We start from the raw sequence: 16,916 nt of genomic DNA on the forward strand, positions 1-16,916 counted from the left end.
AGCCCAGCTCACCCTGAGGTAACCTTCATGGGGACAAGCCACAGAATATAAATTGGACAGCTGGAGGAGGCAAAGCAGACTGTGAAAATAGAGGACAAAATGTGTTGACAGTTTTATTGAGAAAGTTTGGGCAGACGCGGGCATGTGTAAATTGTGACAAGTGAAGCTCGTGGAAGCTTGGACGGCCCGTGCGGACGTTCAGAAGAGACTCTCCACGTCACCCATCTCCACCACCACCGTCTTCAGCTGGGAGTAGTACTCGATGGTCACCTGACCGTTCTCGCGCCCGAAACCTGCCGAAAAAAAACCCAAAAACAGTTGGCATAAAGAAGATACTTCAGGCCATATTATGCCAATCCCAGTTCAAGTTTACTCAAAACATAACAAAGACGTACATGTGGCGGATCTATAACAAGCAAGCTGATTGAATGCTAACTGATTAGCATCGATAGTCGTGGTCTTAACCTTTTAAGCAATGGATGTCTTCACACAAGCAGTGGTAAAAACGTAGAAATGCAGACCGACAATATGCTTTCCGGCAGGTGCTTTTCATCGTCTTCGAAAAAAATCTTGACTACTATTTTTTTAACCTTTATTCCTCAGGCAAGAGAGAGATCAGATTCTGATCTGCAATGCCAACCTGGCTGCTGCTCGTATGTGACCCGGCGACGACCATTTTCAAAGTCAAACTCAATCTTGCCGAAGCCGTTCCAGGTTTTATTTGGAAAGGTTTTGCGGCTGAGCCCACCTGACATCTTGTATCCTCCGAAGGGCACCTCCACGGGGCTGATGTTGTAGTTGTTGATGTAGCACGTTCCCGCCTCCAGCTTCTCGGCCACTCGGTGAGCTCGTGAGATGTCTCTGAGCGACCGAGGAGGAGAACCTTTGACAGTTAGCTCGACGCCACCCGCTGCGAGCCGCGGCGGTGGCGATCACCTGGTGAAGACTCCGGAGGCCAGTCCGAAGGTGGTGTTGTTGGCCCGCTGCAGAACCTCCTCCTCCGTGTCGAACGGCAGCACCGACATGACGGGCCCGAAGATCTCCTCTTTGACGCACGTCATGTCGTCCTTGCAGTTGTCTGCGTCAAACGGACGGGGAAACGTGACCACAAATGATTATGACAACAATTTAAAAAAGCGTATGGCCACATAATGAAAGACAAAGGTCAGCGATATAAAACGCATGATCACAACATGACTACATCAAGATACATACGACCATATCATGAAACGATCGTCACCACTACATGAAACTAGCATGAGCTAATTAGCTTAACCTCACCGAGTACACAGGGAGACATAAAGTATCCTTTCTTGAGTTTGGGGTCAGCAGGCACAAGAGGTTCTCCACCACAGAGTACTTTGGCTCCCTGCGACAAGACCAGCACCAAACTTTAGCATTAGCATTAGCATGGAATGCTTGTTCTTGTTCTTGTTCTTGTTCTTGCTCCTCACCTGTTCCTTGGCCTGCTTGACAAAAGCCAGGACCTTGTCCAGCTGGGGCTGGCTGATGATCGCCCCCATACGGGTCTGGTCCAGCAGGGGGTCCCCCACCGTGATGGCCTTGGTCCTGCTGACCACCTTCTCCAGGAACTGCGCCATGATGTCCCGCTGCACAAACACTCTGGTCCCATTGCAGCACACCTGCGGCCACCAAAGTGCCAAATTAGAAACGCAAGTCTAAGAATAAGTTCAAAACGGCCCAGAACCACAACCTGCGATCCCTGAGAAGCGCCTTGGCGAAGAGCTGGGTTGGGTCCGAGTGCGCAGGGGGGCTCACCTGTCCTTGAGTGAGGAAGTTGGCCATGAGGGCTCCCTTGACGGCGTTGTCCAGCTCGCAATCTTTGAAGATGATCAGAGGCGACTTTCCGCCAAGCTCCAGCGTCACCGGCTTGACGCTCCGGGCCGACATCTCCATCACCTGACCAGGCAAAAATGCAAACGGCCTCAAAAAGAGAAACGCCACACGACTCATGCGTCAACAGTCTGTCAGCCAATCCTGGCCTCTCCTTTCTTCTTGTCTGGATCGGGAGGTGTTGGCAGGTGCGGCGTTACCTTCTTGCCGGTGGGTACGCTGCCCGTGAAGGACACCTTGGCCACCTCAGGGTGCTGGCACAGTAACGTTCCAGTTTGGGCGCCACCTTGCACCACGCAGAAGAGGCCTTGGGGCACTCCGGCCTCCTGGTAGATCTCAGCCAGGATGACGGCAGTGATGGGCGTCATGGGGGACGGCTTGAACACCATGGCGTTGCCTGACAACACCAAAAGGTAGCGCGCGGCGCGCTGTCAAAGCGCTCTCGCAAAAGCCACGGCTTGGCCAACTCACCGCAAGCCAGGGCGGGAGCAGACTTGCCCACGGCGATCTGGAAGGGGTAGTTCCACGCGCCGATGCCCACGCACACGCCCAGAGGCTCACGACGGGTGTACGCAAACGCGCCGCCGGGAAGCTGGATGTGCTGACCTGAGCAGATGCACAAACACAACTTGGCATTCTCGCTCTACTACTCCTGCTTAATATTCTCGGTCATGTTCAACTTCTACTGTCGGTTGTTGACCGTTACAACTAGCGGCTCTGCTTATTGTTGTACTTCTGGTTGTTTGTCAAAATTACATTGCGGTTGTTACGGTTTTAAGTTCTATGTCTGGTTCTTTATCTAGTATTTGTTATCATTCCGGTTATTGTCCTAGTTCTCATTCCGTTCCTTGTACTTCTACTACTTTTCATCCTTTCGGGTTATTGTTTGAATAATACACAAGTTCTCCCATATTTACTCTTATGGTGTTGCAAAGCATTTATTCAACACTATAAACTTGTTTGTGTCATGCAAGTTGAAGTTGCCTGTGAAGAAAGCAGAGCATGCCTCCTGCTGCAGCTCCAGACAGCAAATTGTGCCCTTATTTCAAGAGAGCATTCGTGTCTGTGAATGACTCTATTGCAGTAGTCGGTTTGAACAACTTGTAAGAGCAAGCGTTCCAATCTGTGATTTATTTTCCCCCAAAGCTTTAGAGCAATTGTCTATGTCACCAGGAAAACACCCTTTTGTAAATAAAAAGAGAGGCAACGACAGAGTGTGTTTGGAGCGGTCGGAGGTTTGGAACTAAGCACATCTCTGTCCGTTCTTCTCGCAAGTGAAAAAGAGTGAAACTCTCTTGTCTTCTTTCCTTGAGTGAGGTTTTATTAAATGTCTAGGTTGGCGCAACCCGACAGTTATGGTTTTGGTTCACCTTCTAGATCCATTTCTACTTACCGGTAAACTGTTCTCATTGTAGGAAAGGAATCGCCACATTGAGGCACAGTTACTCATTTTCGAGCCGTCCATGTCGTTACCAAAAACGCGATTGATAATTCATCGACTTATAGTTGTCATTGTAATCGGTTCATCCTCTACTTCCTTGTTAGACCGACCTGCCATGGTTGAGGCCAGTCCGGCGTAGAACTCCATACACTGCCAGGCCGTGTCGATGTCCGCCAGAGCTTCAGTGATGGACTTCCCATTGTTGATCACCTCCAATTTGGCGATGTTCTCCCGACGCTCCTGAACAAAAATGGCAATTCAATCCCATTTCAGTTCGCGTTTGAAATGACGGCTGAAAGCGTAGTTTCGGTTTGCAAAGAAATAGACATGTTTGGACGGGGGGCTTCAAGACGGGGTTACGGTGGCAAATGGAGTCTTCCAAGGCAGGTTAGGGTTTACAATCAGCGTTTCAAGACAGGATTACGGTTTCACTTTAGGGTGCTATGGATAGTTTCCATGGTAAGGATTTGAAATTAGGGTTTGAAGACAGACAGGATTTCGATTACGCATTTTAAGGAATAATTAAGGTCTCAAGATCAAGTTATGGTTTCAAAATAGGGTCTGAAGACTAGGGTTAGGCTTTTCCATTTGGCATTTCAAGCCAGGATTAGGGGTTGTCTTTTTTTCCTAATACTAGTAGAGCGTCTCCAACTCTAGGAGAAAAATTCCTCGTGGCCCAAAAACAAAATGATTGTGACTGTGATCCCAGTGCGGAGGAGGGAGGGAGGGCTGCCTCAATGATTAACACGTTTTATCTTTTATTGCGATAACAAGAGCAAGGTGGCCGCCGGCGTCTCACTCTGACGATGCGAGCGGCCTCCAACATGACGCGCGCCCGCTCCATGCCCGCCATCTTGCTCCACTTGGCGTACGCGCCGCGAGCGCTCTTGATGGCCGAGTCCACCTCATCGGAGTCGCACGGGGTCAACTGACACAGCACACGCCCTACAAGCACACGCGCAGACCAAAGTCCACAATCAGCACATTCACATGGTATTTTGAGGTCAGCAGGAAGAAAACGGAACTGGGAGGGAAAGGGCCGCTCTTATGCAACCACTCGCTGAACCTCATGATCCCCATAGACATACAAACAGACGCCACCTCGAGTGCTGAATCGCACGTCCTCATCGCCGCCATATTGAATGTGTCAAAGAGGCATTATGCTTCAAGATGGCTGTGTCTTGATTAATGATTTATCCACTCATTACCTAAGCTTATTTAATTTTTAACCAGAACCCATTATCAGCGTTATTGGTAGGACATCTCAACGGGTAGTTAGGAATTTCAGGAGACCGGTATCCTCAAATTCCTTCCTACCCGTCGAGTCGTCCTACCAATGCCTAGTATGCTTGCGGGTTAGGGATTTTGGTAGAACAGGCCATCAAATCGGTGTCGTACGGGTAAGACATTTTGGCAGAACTCGCCAATCTTGTTCACGTTCTTAAAGCCGAAGTCAACCCAAACACATTTTTTTTCAAGAATATGTTCCCAACAGGCCCACTTGTTGAAACACGGCATTCTGATTCATTTTGCGTTTGTGGAATATAAATTAAGCAGCAAAATGCACTCATTTTTAGCCATCTCCGGGGGCGGCCATTTTGTCTTCTGTCGACTGAAAATGACATCACAACTGCTCACAACGACCAATCGCGGCTGAGCTGTTTTCTGAATCTGAGCCATGATTGGTCGTTGTGAGCAGTTGTGATGTCATTTTCAGTCGACAGAAGACAAAATGGCCGCCCCCGGAGATGGCTAAATACAAGTAGATTAACACTTATTCCACAAAGGCAATATTGATCAGAATGCCCCGTTTCAACTAGTGGGCTTGCATAGAACATATTCTTGAAAAAAAAAAAAATGTTTGCGTTGACTTCCCTTTTAAGAACCATTCATGTACTGATTCTAAAGTCTTATTAATCAAGATTGAGAAGAGTGGCTTTCTTTGAGTTTGAGACCCTGCCATAATCACGAGGAATTTTCATACAGTGGCCTATTCAATTCGCTATAAAGTCAAGTTAAATATCTAGCTACTCAGTATGATTTTTAGATAGGGACTGAGCGAACGATTGCCAACACAACCATCTTCAGCCAGCGAGCCACTTTGCCACATACAATGTGGCGGAGACATCGACGTATGCTTCATCGCTCTAGGCGGGGTTTATGTGTAAATGTCTACAGATGTACAGTATATGTAACAGCAGATGATGTGCATGTGTATGTTGGCGTGGAACCACGTACCAGTGGCGGGCTCGTAGACGGGCTCGGTGGCCGCCCCCGGCCGGGGCGGCTGCCGCTCGCCGTCCCAGAAGTTGACGTTGTCGCTGAACACCAAACTGCCGGTGGTGGCGGTGCTGAGGGCGTGCAGGCTGGCCATGCTCCTGTTCGAGAACTTGCTGTCGCGACGAGCAACTGAAGAGTAGCGCTCGATAGCTGGACGGAGGCTTGGCTAAAGCTAAAGCTAGAAGGCATTAAATAGCCCACCAAGCCACGCCCCCTTCAAGTCCTGCTAGATGGGTGGTTTAAAAAAAAATTCTATAAAAAATCTACGTCGAAATGTTTCAAAGTATCACTTTACTACCAGTAATTTGCCTGGATATACTTATTGTGTTGTAATTCTTACTTCACTCATACATTTGTCGCTGTACTGAAAAGATGGCGGAGTGTTGGTGGCGTACAAGTCTTGTTTGCGGGTTCCTTGACATGTTTTAACGACGGCGCACACAAATAAACCGTAAAAGCCATTTTTTTTTCTTAATGCTCCCTTTTCGTTTATTTGACGCATCCGAATTAGTGCCGTACCGGCCCACTTAAAGCACTGGTTAATTTGTTCATTGTGCTAGCAGACTTTAAAGCAAAGTGGTGTTGTTGTTTGAAATACACTAAGTGTGTCTGTCTTTGTTTTCTGTTGAGTTTTGGAATAAACATCAGATGGGTGTGTCATTAACCAGCTTGAAGCCTCTTTTGTGGAACAAAGAGTCACTGTCTGCCAAACAGCTGCTTGTTGTCAAATGAGCCCAGCTGAGTTCATTACCACAGTCCAGTGCTCGCATCTCAGATGCTTTCTCACAAAACAAAACCGTCCAAACAAATCGCATCTCCAAAAACTTGCGTCACAAGTAATTGACAACCCAAGCACAAGTTGTGATGCTCAAACAATGAGAAGAGTAACTAAAAAGGTAGCCATAAAACTTTATTGAAACGTAAGAAACAGCATTGGTGACTTAAAACAACAAAACAAAACCCTGGTCAATTTCCACCGCTCAAAAGTCTTTTGCAGGCCAGCGGCGTTGTGGTGACCCTCTGGAGGCGTTTAGGAGAACTTGGCGGCTTGAGGCGGGGGCCCCAGGAAGCCCCCCGCCTGCTTGGTGGCAGCCCTGGAGGGAGCCAGGCCCAACATCTTCTGGATGTTCTGTGCAGGAGAACACAAGTTCGTTTACAATATTAGTAACTATTATTTTAGCGAAAATGTCATCTTTTTGACAAGTTAGCCGTGCAGTGTATGCGGCGCTTGTGCGGGATGGACGGACGGACGGGGGGACACCTGTCGGATGGACATGGTGCAGAGGATGTAGAGGAAGATGAAGGAGCAGTCTGTGTAGTCTTCGCCCAGCAGGTTGCGGTGCGACAGGCCCTGGATGTAAGACAGCGGCACGAAGGGCAGCTTGGCCACCACGCGGCCGTCAAAACTGGAGAAAAAAAGAAAAAAAAGCTTAAATCTTTTCCTTTTACGAAAGTGCAACAGTCACAATATGAATAGTGGGAATTATTATACTATGAAAAGACTTAACCAAGGATAATGTCAATAAATAGCGGAATCATTTTTTTCTCTTTCGGAAAGTGCGACATCAATAGTTTCTCTTCTATTTTGGGAAATGAAGAACAGTCACCATTTTAAAAGTATGAATGAAGTTGGCATAAAAACAGATACATATTTGCTCAAATTCTAATAATGTCTTTGAAAGGCAGCAAAAGCTGAAAGCTTTTCATTTCAGGAAAGTTCTACGTCAACCAACCAGCATGTCTGCTTGAAAAAAAAAAGAAAGATTGCTGCAACAGTAATAGTTTCATTAGTGTAATCTATTATGTATAAGTACATCGACGGGCATTTAATAATCCAAGCTCAAAAGTGCATCAACAGTTTGTCTTCTTCTGAGGAAATGAAGGATGCGGGCAATTGCAACAGGAGCTTAAACTTTCAATAGCTCGGCGTCATAAAAACAGCTCATGTATGTGCACGTGACGTTTGCGTGTGAAGAGTCAAGACGCTTACATGGAGTTGAACATGCCCATCAAAGCGGTGAAGCAGAAGCCGATGGCAAACATGGACTTCATGCGCACCTGCAAACAAAACCCAAAACATCAATGAGACACACACCGATGATTAGATTGACTCAGAATGATGCCAAGTGACGTCTCTGACCATGGACAAGTCTCGGTTGTTGTTCTTCAGCTTCTCCTCTTGTCTTTCTGCAAAACATCAACACATGATCATTGTCATCATCGAGGATTGTTCAGCTAAAGAAAAAAAAAACAAAAAAAAACAACAACAATAGAATCTTACCAATCTTCTTCTTCTGCTGACGTCCTGCAGATTCTGTGATGGTTTCCTTTTTCTTCTCCACTATGGCAAACACACACTGATGACTAGCTCAGCAAAAAAAGGCAATCAGGAAAACAAATAATACTCCAGATGATTTTTTTTGTTGTGGAGCGTACGTTTCTTGCTTTGTTTTTCCACCTCAGCCTTGAGTCGCTTGTACTTGTCCGTGCGGTACACCAGCACCCACGTGATTCCTGTCCAATCACAACGCAGCGTTTTACTACTCCAGCGCTTTTCATGCTGCACGTTGAACACCACGGGAGGTCGTCGTGATGGCTTTGCATTCAAGTCGACACAACAGAAGGCACCGTTCACTACTTCTAACGAACTTAAGTCGTGACGCTATAAAATATTTGCATGGGAAAAAAATGGGGGCCAAAAATATGAGCACATTCTTGCGCCACCTAGCAAACTAGATGATAAACCCCATTGGAAGTAGACTTTCAAACCCTAATCGTGGATTTAAACCTTATTTAAAGCCAATGTTTAAATAAACAATTTGAAACCCTTCTCTTGAAACCCTAAATTTATCTTGCACCTTAATTTGAAACCCAAAGCCCATCTTAAACCATAAGATTGTTTTAAAACACAAAGTGGAAACCCCCATTTTTAAAGCTACAGTCTGTCTCAAAACCCTAATCTTGGCTTCAAAATCTAATTTTAAAACCTAAACCTTTTTGAAAACATCTTGAAACCTAAAGCTTTTCTTGGAACCCTAATCTTAGCTACAAACCCACAGCCAATCTTAAAACCATGATTTTCAACCCCAATTTGTCTTCAACTTGAAACACTATTCAGTCTTAAAACCTTAATTTTAAACTTTGATTCAAAATGCTAAGCCAAGTTTGAAACTCTAATCTGTTACGATGACACTGTTTAATGCAAATGACATTCTTCTTCGGAACACCAAACCTCGATTTGTGACCCCAATTTGAAACCCACAGTTGTATTCAATTTCGATGCAGCAGCCGTATTAAAAACAACAAAAGAAAATATTTATTAAAGTACACAAACTAATACAATACACACGTGTTTCAATAATTTGGATTGAACAAATCAAACAAATTGTGTTTTTACGAGTTGGAAGACTTTCCGGGACCTGTGTGGTTGTTATTTTTAGTGACACGTTTATTATTAGAATGACAATTTGTTCTGATCAGATTTTTTTAATCAGATTCCCCGGGATTAGCAGTTAGCTTTGAATGCTAACCCCAGTCGGCTGTCGCAACATTTCTAATCGTTTAGGGCGCAAAGAAAAACAACACCATGACACCGATCGTGTTGCACTATCCCAGTTAATGACTTTAAAAGCGTAGTATTGACAAGTGCTCGAGTGTATTTGTCGGCGTTAGCATGGTTGGCTCACCTTCGGCTAGCAGCGCCGTGCACACGGAGATGAAGACGATAAGGATGGTGTCGGCGAACATCGTACTCATTTTAACTACTCCAAATATTAATAGTCCCAGATGCAAAATGTCGATTTATTGCGTGACAGCAGGTAGGCGGCAAGCCTCACGCGTGCGTGTCATTGAGGTCAATAGCGGCGGAGGGGTCACGCGTCTGTCAACTGCTTCCGGTTCATCTTCACACCGTTACACTGCATCGGACTATCACATTTGGCATTTTTTCATGAGGAGTGTCGTGTTTGCAACTAGTAGAACGGCACTGAATTTGTGACTGAACATTTTTATGGCAAGAAAAACAAGCGCGAAAAGTACACGCTTTAGTTTCAAATGTTTACGACGGAGCGTGACGTCGGGCGAATGACTCGTACTGCGCAGTGAATGAATTTAGTTCAACATACACTATTTTTAGATTAGCCCTTTTCTCACATAAGACATATATATTGTGTGGTTAAGTATATTTCGTATACAGTGTACGCCATTACTACATAATAGCACTACACAGTATAGTACACTATAGGATGTGCACAAAAATTGTACACTATTGGACATTACTCTACTATGTAGAGTAGCACTACAAAGTACAATAAACCATAGTAAATGCAGAATATAGCACAGACTTGTATAGTAAGGTACTTAGATTGTTTATCCTTAAAATCACTTTTCAGAAGCCTCCCAAATTGTTTGTTCAACCAATAACATTGATCCAAGAGTGCAAGCCATTGCCAACGCATTAGATCGGTCATTAATTTGTAAAACTAACCACCACACATGTGGACTGACCAATAGTATAGATTTGCGGAAAAATAGGAAACTTACCAAATTGTGACACAGGAGATTCCAGCCTGACACCAATAATATGTACAATATAATAAAGTACTAAACAGTGTAGTACAATATAATAGTATATTTAATAGTATAGAACATAGAGCATAGTATAGTTTAGGGTACACTAGAAATATGTCAAAAAGGTTGACGGTCACACAAATCGCACTCGAGGTTGTATGGAAATGATTCATCGCTTGGCATAAATGTCATTGGGCGGTGACATCACAGGTGGCTGATGACATCACAGGTGGGCAGAGTCCAAAGAGTCCCCTGTAGAGTTCGGTTCGGGCATCGTGCGCCAGGGCGTCGTGGTCGTGGAGGATGGGCGCCATGAAGTTGAGCAGCTTGGCGTGCACGTCGAACCTGACCTTGCGACCTTTACTGGCCTTGGTGTCCACCTTCTTCTTGATCTTGCTGCGCAGCTTCTGGATCTGCAGCCACTGGCGCCCCGCCGCCACCTGCTGGTTGGCGTCGGCGCCGCCCGTCTTGCGCTCGATGAGCTCGCGCAGCAGCTGGTGGTAAAAGTCGTCGTCGTCAAAGATGTCCTCGTCCGCGTCGTTTGGCGGCTTCCCTCTGGGGGGCGCTGTGGAACGACGCGCCAAATCCGCAACGTTAACTTCATCTTCAATAGTTTCTGCATCTAACATGTCAGAAAACGGGCAAAAATGCTCATCATTGCTTTCCAAATTGAGAGCAGATGTTTGGAAATGTCTTCTTTGGAAAGTCTGTCTGCTTTCATGGAGGACGACAGAAATCAGAGAATATTTACTGATGAGAGGCTGAAGATCTGAGGATTTGGACAACTTTAAACAATGCCTGTAAACAATAAATTGTTGATTCATTCGATAATTAGATGTTTGTTAATGGATTCATTCTTGTGCTTCTATTTTTAAGCCCTATTTGTCCTAATTATTGCCACACAATTGACTTTTGCAATCTAAGCTACTGATTGTATCAATTCATGTGACATTATTTTCTTTATTTACTTTTTCTTGCTCCGTTTGTCTCATTGTTACTCGTGTGACATGCTAGGAAAGCGGAACAACAAATGGGAGGGTTGCTCGAATGTCTTCGATTCATCGTATTGTCATATTGTATCAAACGTTTTGTCGCCTGCTTATGAGCAATAAAAGGATGGTTAAAAAAAAAACTTACTTGTTAAGTCCAAATGGTCCCGATCGCACTTTTCCTCCGATTGGTTGTCGGCGTTGGCGCGGTCCTGATCCTGCTCCTCGCTCGTTCCGAGGACGCGGTACTCGGAGCGCCGCGTCTGCGTGCGCCGCACCAGCCGCTCCTTGTCCATCAGAATCTGCTCCACTTGGGTCACGATGTTGCGCTCGAACGCTCCGAAGTTGCCGCCGCCGCCCTTGCCCGAGCTCAGACGCGTTTTGTCGTGCCACTTCTGTAGCGTGGTGTCGCGATACGGCTGGAAGGCGGCAAAACGCTTGGACGCCATCTCAGGGTAGTCGGACATGTCCAGTTTGCGCTTGGACGCTCTCCCCTCTTCAAAGATAGACACAGAAACATGAATAACGACCGACACATAAGTAGACCCTGTTTTACTGCGAGCTGTTCAGTTTCAGAAACGCCAGTGATAGTGACACAGAAAATTCCGCAAAGTATCAAACATGTTTATTTTATCAACTGTATATTCAATGTAAAGCTTACTGACCCTCCCCACAGTCTTATTCATCTTCCTCATTCTCTGAAAGGGGAAGTCTACCCAAACATTTTTTTCCCCCAAGAATATGTTCTATGAAGCCCAACTACTCTCAACACAGCACACTGAATAACACTGCGTTTGTGGAATATGTGTTCCACTGTAAAATCAACCCGTTTTTGTCACTCTCAGGGGGCGGCCATTTTGACACTTTCTGTCAACTGATTATTATAGTCAACATCCATATCGCATCTTTTTCCAATATTGTGCAGCCCTACAACCTACTCGTGAGCTTTTCACAGTCTACAGTATTGGCCTTCCAGACGCAAATTGGGGTCTAGCATCAAGGGTCCTGACGAGGGACCGACTAGCATGTTACCTACCGTTCCTGACCGGGATTTCAAACCTGACCACCTGCGTACAAAAGTGGTGTTGGGCCATTTAGCAAGCCACCGCATTGCTCACGTTTCATTTCATTTCAATTTAATATAGCCACAATTCCTTAACCATAAAAGTATAATATGAAGGGATGAATTACCTTCATCGTCATCGTCATCCTCATCCTCATCAAGGCCCGCTAGGATTCGTGCGGAGCTCTGCTGGATGAGCCGATCATGAAGGTCCAGCAGGGACCTCTGAAGAGCCTTCAAGGCCTTGCGCGTGTTCTTCACGGCACCCGCCAGCTGGCCGCCACCCCTGCTGCGGAAGTGCGGGAGGACGTGTGGCTGAGGCAGCCGGTTGGCGCTGGCCAGCGCTTTCTGCATCTTGATGCGGGCCTCCAGGAGCCGCTCCCACACCTCCAGCTGGTTCCGAACCGCCTGGCCCTTCTCCACCTCCTCGTCCACCTTCGCCTTGGAGAAGGTGGAGATGGCGCCCTCTTCGTCTTCGTCCTCTTCTTCGTCCTCCTCCGTCTCGCCTTCATGGCCGCCATCGTCCTCGCTCGCGCCGGGGTCATCCATGCCGTCCATCAGCTTGTGGAGGTCCACGCCGGCAGGAAGTGAGATGTCTGCCTCCGCCCCCTCTTCATCCTCATCGCCCTCTTCTTCGTCATCATCTTCCTCCAGTTCTTCAACACTGCTATCCGCATCCTCTTCATCTTGGATAAAGTGAAAATTCAGAGTTATAAAAAAATAAAAGAGAATGACTCATCGGTAGCCAATAAGTGTTGGAGTGGCGCAGGGTGATGTCCTTGTATCAATTGTCCACCAGATAGAGCTCTGACTACATGTGACCCAATCGACAACTTTCCTGTGATGTAGTTCTGCATGACCGCTATTTACACCAACAATGGCGGATTACTAAATCATGCGGGTGCCTCTGAAGATCCTGAGCACAATATTACTTTGATTGCATTTTTAAAAAAATTTTCTTCACAACTTGCTGTTTGACAACATGTAGATGAAGGGTAAAAACAGGTAACTATGTATTCCACTATATATGACGAATACTTTCACTGCCGGTTAAAAAAAAAAAAAAAAAAGCAAAAATGGTGAAAAAACACATGAATAAGTACGGAGAGAAGGATTTTTAGGGAATTATATATGGCCACTATGGAAAAATGCAGTAAAATCCAAACCAAAAAATGGTAGTCTTAGAGCCTGTGAGCACCAGGTTGCCCCCAAGGACCAATTAATAGGCCTATTGTAAAAATAGTTCAACATTAACACGATCAATGTCTTTACACAAATAAGTATCAATAATGAATTGATCAAAGTAATTTGAGCACATTTGTTATTTCAGAAGTGTGCATCACACTCAGTTTAACTGGTAACCCTTTCCATTAAATCAGTAGCCAAGATGTAGCTCTCACCTTCAACAAGGTTGGCTACCCCTTACCTTGGTCATCATCATCATGATCATCATGATCATCATCATCATCATCGTCGTCATCTTGGTCCTGCTCCATGTCCATAAGCAAGAGCTGTTGTCTGCTGACGGCCTTTCCCAGGTACCTTCCGTCGCTCTCGGCCAGCATGATCGCATTTCTCCGCCGCAGGGTTACGACGCCGATCTCGGCGTCCGCCGCAGCCTCGTCGTCGTCCCCGGCGAAGGTGTCGCTAACCCGGGCTTTAGTGGCCTCGTCATGGTCGTCCTCGGGATCGGCGAACTTTGGGAGCGGATTAAGGAGGTCTTGGAGCTCCTGCGAGAAAGAATTTGCCATGAGGGAAACTTCACACCAGCCAGAACAAAAACACGCGTTCGTGAGGAGCTTCCAGGTGCTTGGTGATGACGCAACTACTATGCGACTCACTCCCTTAAATTAAACCGTCATTGTTGTCTTCAGGCAGAATATTTTGTGACTCTATTCCAAGACGTCCATGTTTTATTTAATTAGATACATCCATATTAATATTTGAATAGTTTGTATACGCATCGTAAAACTGATATTCCGAATATATCGCGTTACGTTGCGGCTCAGCACTGCCTGCCAGACAAACAGCGATGTCAGGACAATACGGTTTACGCATGCGCAGATGAGATTCCGATCTGCGACTGCTCGCTAGCTTCTGTTGGCGCGACTTTTCCGAAAATTAAAAGAACATTTCTGTGATTATGTCGACGAGCGACTTCTACTTGAGGTATTATGTTGGCCACAAAGGCAAATTTGGACACGAGTTCCTGGAGTTTGAATTCAGACCCGATGGTAAGTGGATATGCCAGCCTTCCTCCCAGCCGGCTGTGGCTAGGATAGGCTAGGCTAGGCTAGGCCTCAGCCGGTGGAAACGTGGCAAACGCTTCAAAGTGTCTTTTTGTATCTTGAGGTTGTAGTTTTCCAGCTTGGCGTTTAGTGAAAGTGAAACGAGCGAAAGTGTGCCAATTTGGCAGCTTGAAATCAAATGTTGGAATCGCCATGTGGCCTTGTACTTGCGGAAGCGAGCAGGGAAGAGGACGTGCAGTTGTAACCATTCATTCATTCGGCGTGCTATTTTTTTTATTGTGTGTGTTTTTTTCGAAATGGTTGCGTTGGAACTCAAAATGTATTCTCTTTGTTTCAGGTAAACTGCGCTATGCCAATAACAGCAACTACAAGAACGACGTCATGATCCGTAAGGAGGTAATTAAGTGTATATACTCTTTAATAATTGGAGATGGTGTTTCAAGATGTACCAGTATCCAAAAATGACAATGGTATCTCTTTGGCAAAAGAGATACTGTACCACATTTTTTAAGTACAGTTTAAAAAAATGGATGTCCTCTGTAACTATTTTTGCCCACATTGGCAAGTCACAAATGTTTCTCGCCTTATATTGTTTGACTTGATGAATCATAAACCTCTTAATTAATACACTGGTGCCTTGACTTACAAGTGGGATCTGTTCCATGACCACACTCATGACTCTAAACATTTGCATTTCAAATCAACTTTCCCCATTGTAAATGAATGGAAATGCTATTAATCCATTCCAGCCTCCCCCAAAAATTGAGTGGCCCGCCACCAAATTCTTGCTGGCACAAAATTGTCCTGATGATGGCTTGCGTCCGGATAAACTTGTCAATTGGGTGACTCGTATCTCAAGGCGCCACTGTAACCATACGGCCAAGGACTGGAAGGACTTTTTGGAGTGGGCGTGCTCGAGTTTTGAGACAGAAGCAAGTTTGTGCTTGCAAGCATGAGTGATTTGCCATTTCTTGTTTTTTTGGGGCCCGCCTGCCAGGCGTACGTCCACAAGAGCGTCATGGAGGAGCTCAAGAGGATCATCGACGACAGCGAGATCACTAAAGAGGATGACGCGCTGTGGCCGCCTCCCGACAGAGTCGGAAGACAGGTGGGCTGCTTTTTATTTTATTTTATGGGGCAGGGGCATATACGGTTGTCCAAATCCTTCCTATCTATCTTAAGCACTACGACTACTTAGACTACAACTGTGATCTTGTGAATTTCAACCTTCATCGTAATTATTTAGTTGAACTTTTTTTCATATTTTACCTTAGAGGTCCACCTATTAATCAGCAACTAATCAATTATCCCACTAGTATGCTAAATTTGACCTACAAAGTTCATACTAGTCGCTGGATCTCAAATATATTGACTAAATGGGCGTTTTTTTTTATGCTGGACGTTTTTTTGTTTGGTTTTTGAAGGAGCTGGAAATCGTGATCGGCGATGAGCACATTTCCTTCACGACGTCAAAAATCGGCTCTTTGATCGATGTCAACCAGTCCAAGTGAGGAGAGGAAGACGCCGCCCGTAAGGTCGTTTCAAATACGACCGACTTTGAATGTAAATGTATTTGTTTGTTTGTTTGTTTGTTTGTTTAGGGATCCCGAAGGTCTGCGTGTGTTTTATTACCTGGTGCAGGACCTCAAGTGTTTGGTGTTCAGTCTGATCGGACTTCACTTCAAGATCAAGCCCATCTAGGCGCCGTCGTTTGTTCGGTTGTAGCCACGCATTTGTACATTTGCTTCTTTTTGTCTACGTTTTAAATAAAGTTTGGGAATACAAGTCGACGAGTGGCGCAGTGCTTTGACAAACCGCTTTGCTTGACTTTACGCAGCCAACAAACTGTTGTGGTCGGACGCTGTCTTCATCAAAAAGTCCCTTCACTCCCGTGACATGACCGCTTACAGAAAGATGTTGAAAATGCAGTATTAGATTTTGTCAAACGTACAACTTTTTTTGGTCCTTTTACGGCTGTCCCAAATGTACTTTATCAATCAATCACATTTTATTTATATAGCACTTTTCAAATCTCGGAAATATAAAGCATTTCTCTATTATACGACTAATCTAAAATAGATGACTCATCTCGGAAAATACAACTTACATATAACAAAAATAAAACTATTTTGAAATTATGCAACTTTAATTTTTTCACTTTAATGGCTTTCAAAAAAGTAGACTAAATTAATTTTTTTCTTGAATATGTATATATATATATATATATATATATATATATATATATAAAAGGGCCTTTTCCCCTGAAAATGAGCAAGCCTCTCTCAATGTATTAATTCCCCCCACAGGAAAATACAAAATTTTAAGACAATTGTTTTTGGTGGAATAATCGCAGTTTTCTTGAACTTCAAAGTACACATTTAATGTAAATGTATGACTTGAATGTCTTGACTTTTGTGTTATTTCAATCGTTGATTAATTTTGGGTCATTTTTCTTTTCTCACAGTGGCCCT

At 45.0% G+C, this 16,916-nt stretch overlaps 4 protein-coding genes across 5 annotated transcripts; 1 reads left to right on the plus strand and 3 right to left on the minus strand.

Annotated features, from left to right (window-relative positions):
• Positions 1 to 100: 100 nt before the first annotated feature.
• On the minus strand, positions 101 to 5,777 carry aldh9a1a.1 (aldehyde dehydrogenase 9 family, member A1a, tandem duplicate 1). Its single transcript, XM_086048200.1, has 11 exons — positions 5,534 to 5,777; positions 4,095 to 4,240; positions 3,406 to 3,535; positions 2,326 to 2,460; positions 2,055 to 2,251; positions 1,780 to 1,920; positions 1,455 to 1,643; positions 1,282 to 1,369; positions 937 to 1,078; positions 749 to 861; positions 101 to 293 (listed from the first exon to the last, which is right to left on the minus strand). The coding sequence occupies exons 1-11, from the start codon at positions 5,667 to 5,669 to the stop codon at positions 199 to 201; spliced, it is 1,512 nt and encodes a 503-aa protein (XP_085904326.1). The 5' UTR covers positions 5,670 to 5,777; the 3' UTR covers positions 101 to 198.
• Positions 5,778 to 6,464: 687 nt separating this feature from the next.
• On the minus strand, positions 6,465 to 9,514 carry tmco1 (transmembrane and coiled-coil domains 1). Its single transcript, XM_086047544.1, has 7 exons — positions 9,262 to 9,514; positions 8,012 to 8,089; positions 7,857 to 7,916; positions 7,716 to 7,762; positions 7,566 to 7,633; positions 6,837 to 6,981; positions 6,465 to 6,704 (listed from the first exon to the last, which is right to left on the minus strand). The coding sequence occupies exons 1-7, from the start codon at positions 9,329 to 9,331 to the stop codon at positions 6,606 to 6,608; spliced, it is 567 nt and encodes a 188-aa protein (XP_085903670.1). The 5' UTR covers positions 9,332 to 9,514; the 3' UTR covers positions 6,465 to 6,605.
• A 676-nt stretch (positions 9,515 to 10,190) lies between these two features.
• Positions 10,191 to 14,256, minus strand: aatf (apoptosis antagonizing transcription factor). Of its 2 annotated transcripts, none has more exons than XM_086047542.1 (4): positions 13,623 to 14,256; positions 12,325 to 12,882; positions 11,282 to 11,629; positions 10,191 to 10,766 (listed from the first exon to the last, which is right to left on the minus strand). In XM_086047542.1, the coding sequence occupies exons 1-4, from the start codon at positions 13,945 to 13,947 to the stop codon at positions 10,333 to 10,335; spliced, it is 1,665 nt and encodes a 554-aa protein (XP_085903668.1). In that variant the 5' UTR covers positions 13,948 to 14,256; the 3' UTR covers positions 10,191 to 10,332. The 2 variants fall into 2 exon arrangements, with proteins under 2 accessions (XP_085903668.1, XP_085903669.1); XM_086047543.1 differs by having other exon boundaries at positions 10,191 to 10,709; positions 13,623 to 14,254.
• On the plus strand, positions 14,083 to 16,230 carry magoh (mago homolog, exon junction complex subunit). Its single transcript, XM_086047545.1, has 5 exons — positions 14,083 to 14,430; positions 14,783 to 14,841; positions 15,443 to 15,553; positions 15,870 to 15,952; positions 16,047 to 16,230. Exons 1-5 carry the CDS (start codon positions 14,340 to 14,342, stop codon positions 16,144 to 16,146), a joined length of 444 nt encoding a protein of 147 aa, XP_085903671.1. The 5' UTR covers positions 14,083 to 14,339; the 3' UTR covers positions 16,147 to 16,230.
• The last annotated feature ends 686 nt before the right edge of the window (positions 16,231 to 16,916 follow it).

This window comes from Filicampus tigris, chromosome 12 (assembly GCF_054856515.1).
Source record: "Filicampus tigris isolate MCC_2025a chromosome 12, RoL_Ftig_1.0, whole genome shotgun sequence".
In the NCBI taxonomy this organism is placed as follows: Eukaryota; Metazoa; Chordata; class Actinopteri; order Syngnathiformes; family Syngnathidae; genus Filicampus; species Filicampus tigris.

Excerpts from the sequence above, each read along its gene's own strand:
- aldh9a1a.1 (XM_086048200.1), bottom strand. The coding sequence starts at position 5,669 with ATGGCCAGCCTGCACGCCCTCAGCACCGCCACCACCGGCAGTTTGGTG. Across the intron at positions 4,241-5,533 it reads CGTCTACGAGCCCGCCACTG|GGCGTGTGCTGTGTCAGTTG; the intron begins GTACGTGGTTCC and ends GTGTGCTTGTAG. Across the intron at positions 2,252-2,325 it reads TGCTCCCGCCCTGGCTTGCG|GCAACGCCATGGTGTTCAAG; the intron begins GTGAGTTGGCCA and ends TGGTGTTGTCAG.
- tmco1 (XM_086047544.1), bottom strand. The coding sequence starts at position 9,331 with ATGAGTACGATGTTCGCCGACACCATCCTTATCGTCTTCATCTCCGTG. Across the intron at positions 7,763-7,856 it reads TCAGCAGAAGAAGAAGATTG|AAAGACAAGAGGAGAAGCTG; the intron begins GTAAGATTCTAT and ends GATGTTTTGCAG. Across the intron at positions 6,705-6,836 it reads GCACCATGTCCATCCGACAG|AACATCCAGAAGATGTTGGG; the intron begins GTGTCCCCCCGT and ends TCTCCTGCACAG.
- aatf (XM_086047542.1), bottom strand. The coding sequence starts at position 13,947 with ATGGCAAATTCTTTCTCGCAGGAGCTCCAAGACCTCCTTAATCCGCTC. Across the intron at positions 11,630-12,324 it reads GGATGACGATGACGATGAAG|AGGGGAGAGCGTCCAAGCGC; the intron begins GTAATTCATCCC and ends CTATCTTTGAAG. Across the intron at positions 10,767-11,281 it reads GGACCATTTGGACTTAACAA|ATGCAGAAACTATTGAAGAT; the intron begins GTAAGTTTTTTT and ends CTGACATGTTAG.
- magoh (XM_086047545.1), top strand. The coding sequence starts at position 14,340 with ATGTCGACGAGCGACTTCTACTTGAGGTATTATGTTGGCCACAAAGGC. Across the intron at positions 14,842-15,442 it reads ACGTCATGATCCGTAAGGAG|GCGTACGTCCACAAGAGCGT; the intron begins GTAATTAAGTGT and ends CCCGCCTGCCAG. Across the intron at positions 15,953-16,046 it reads ATCGATGTCAACCAGTCCAA|GGATCCCGAAGGTCTGCGTG; the intron begins GTGAGGAGAGGA and ends TTGTTTGTTTAG.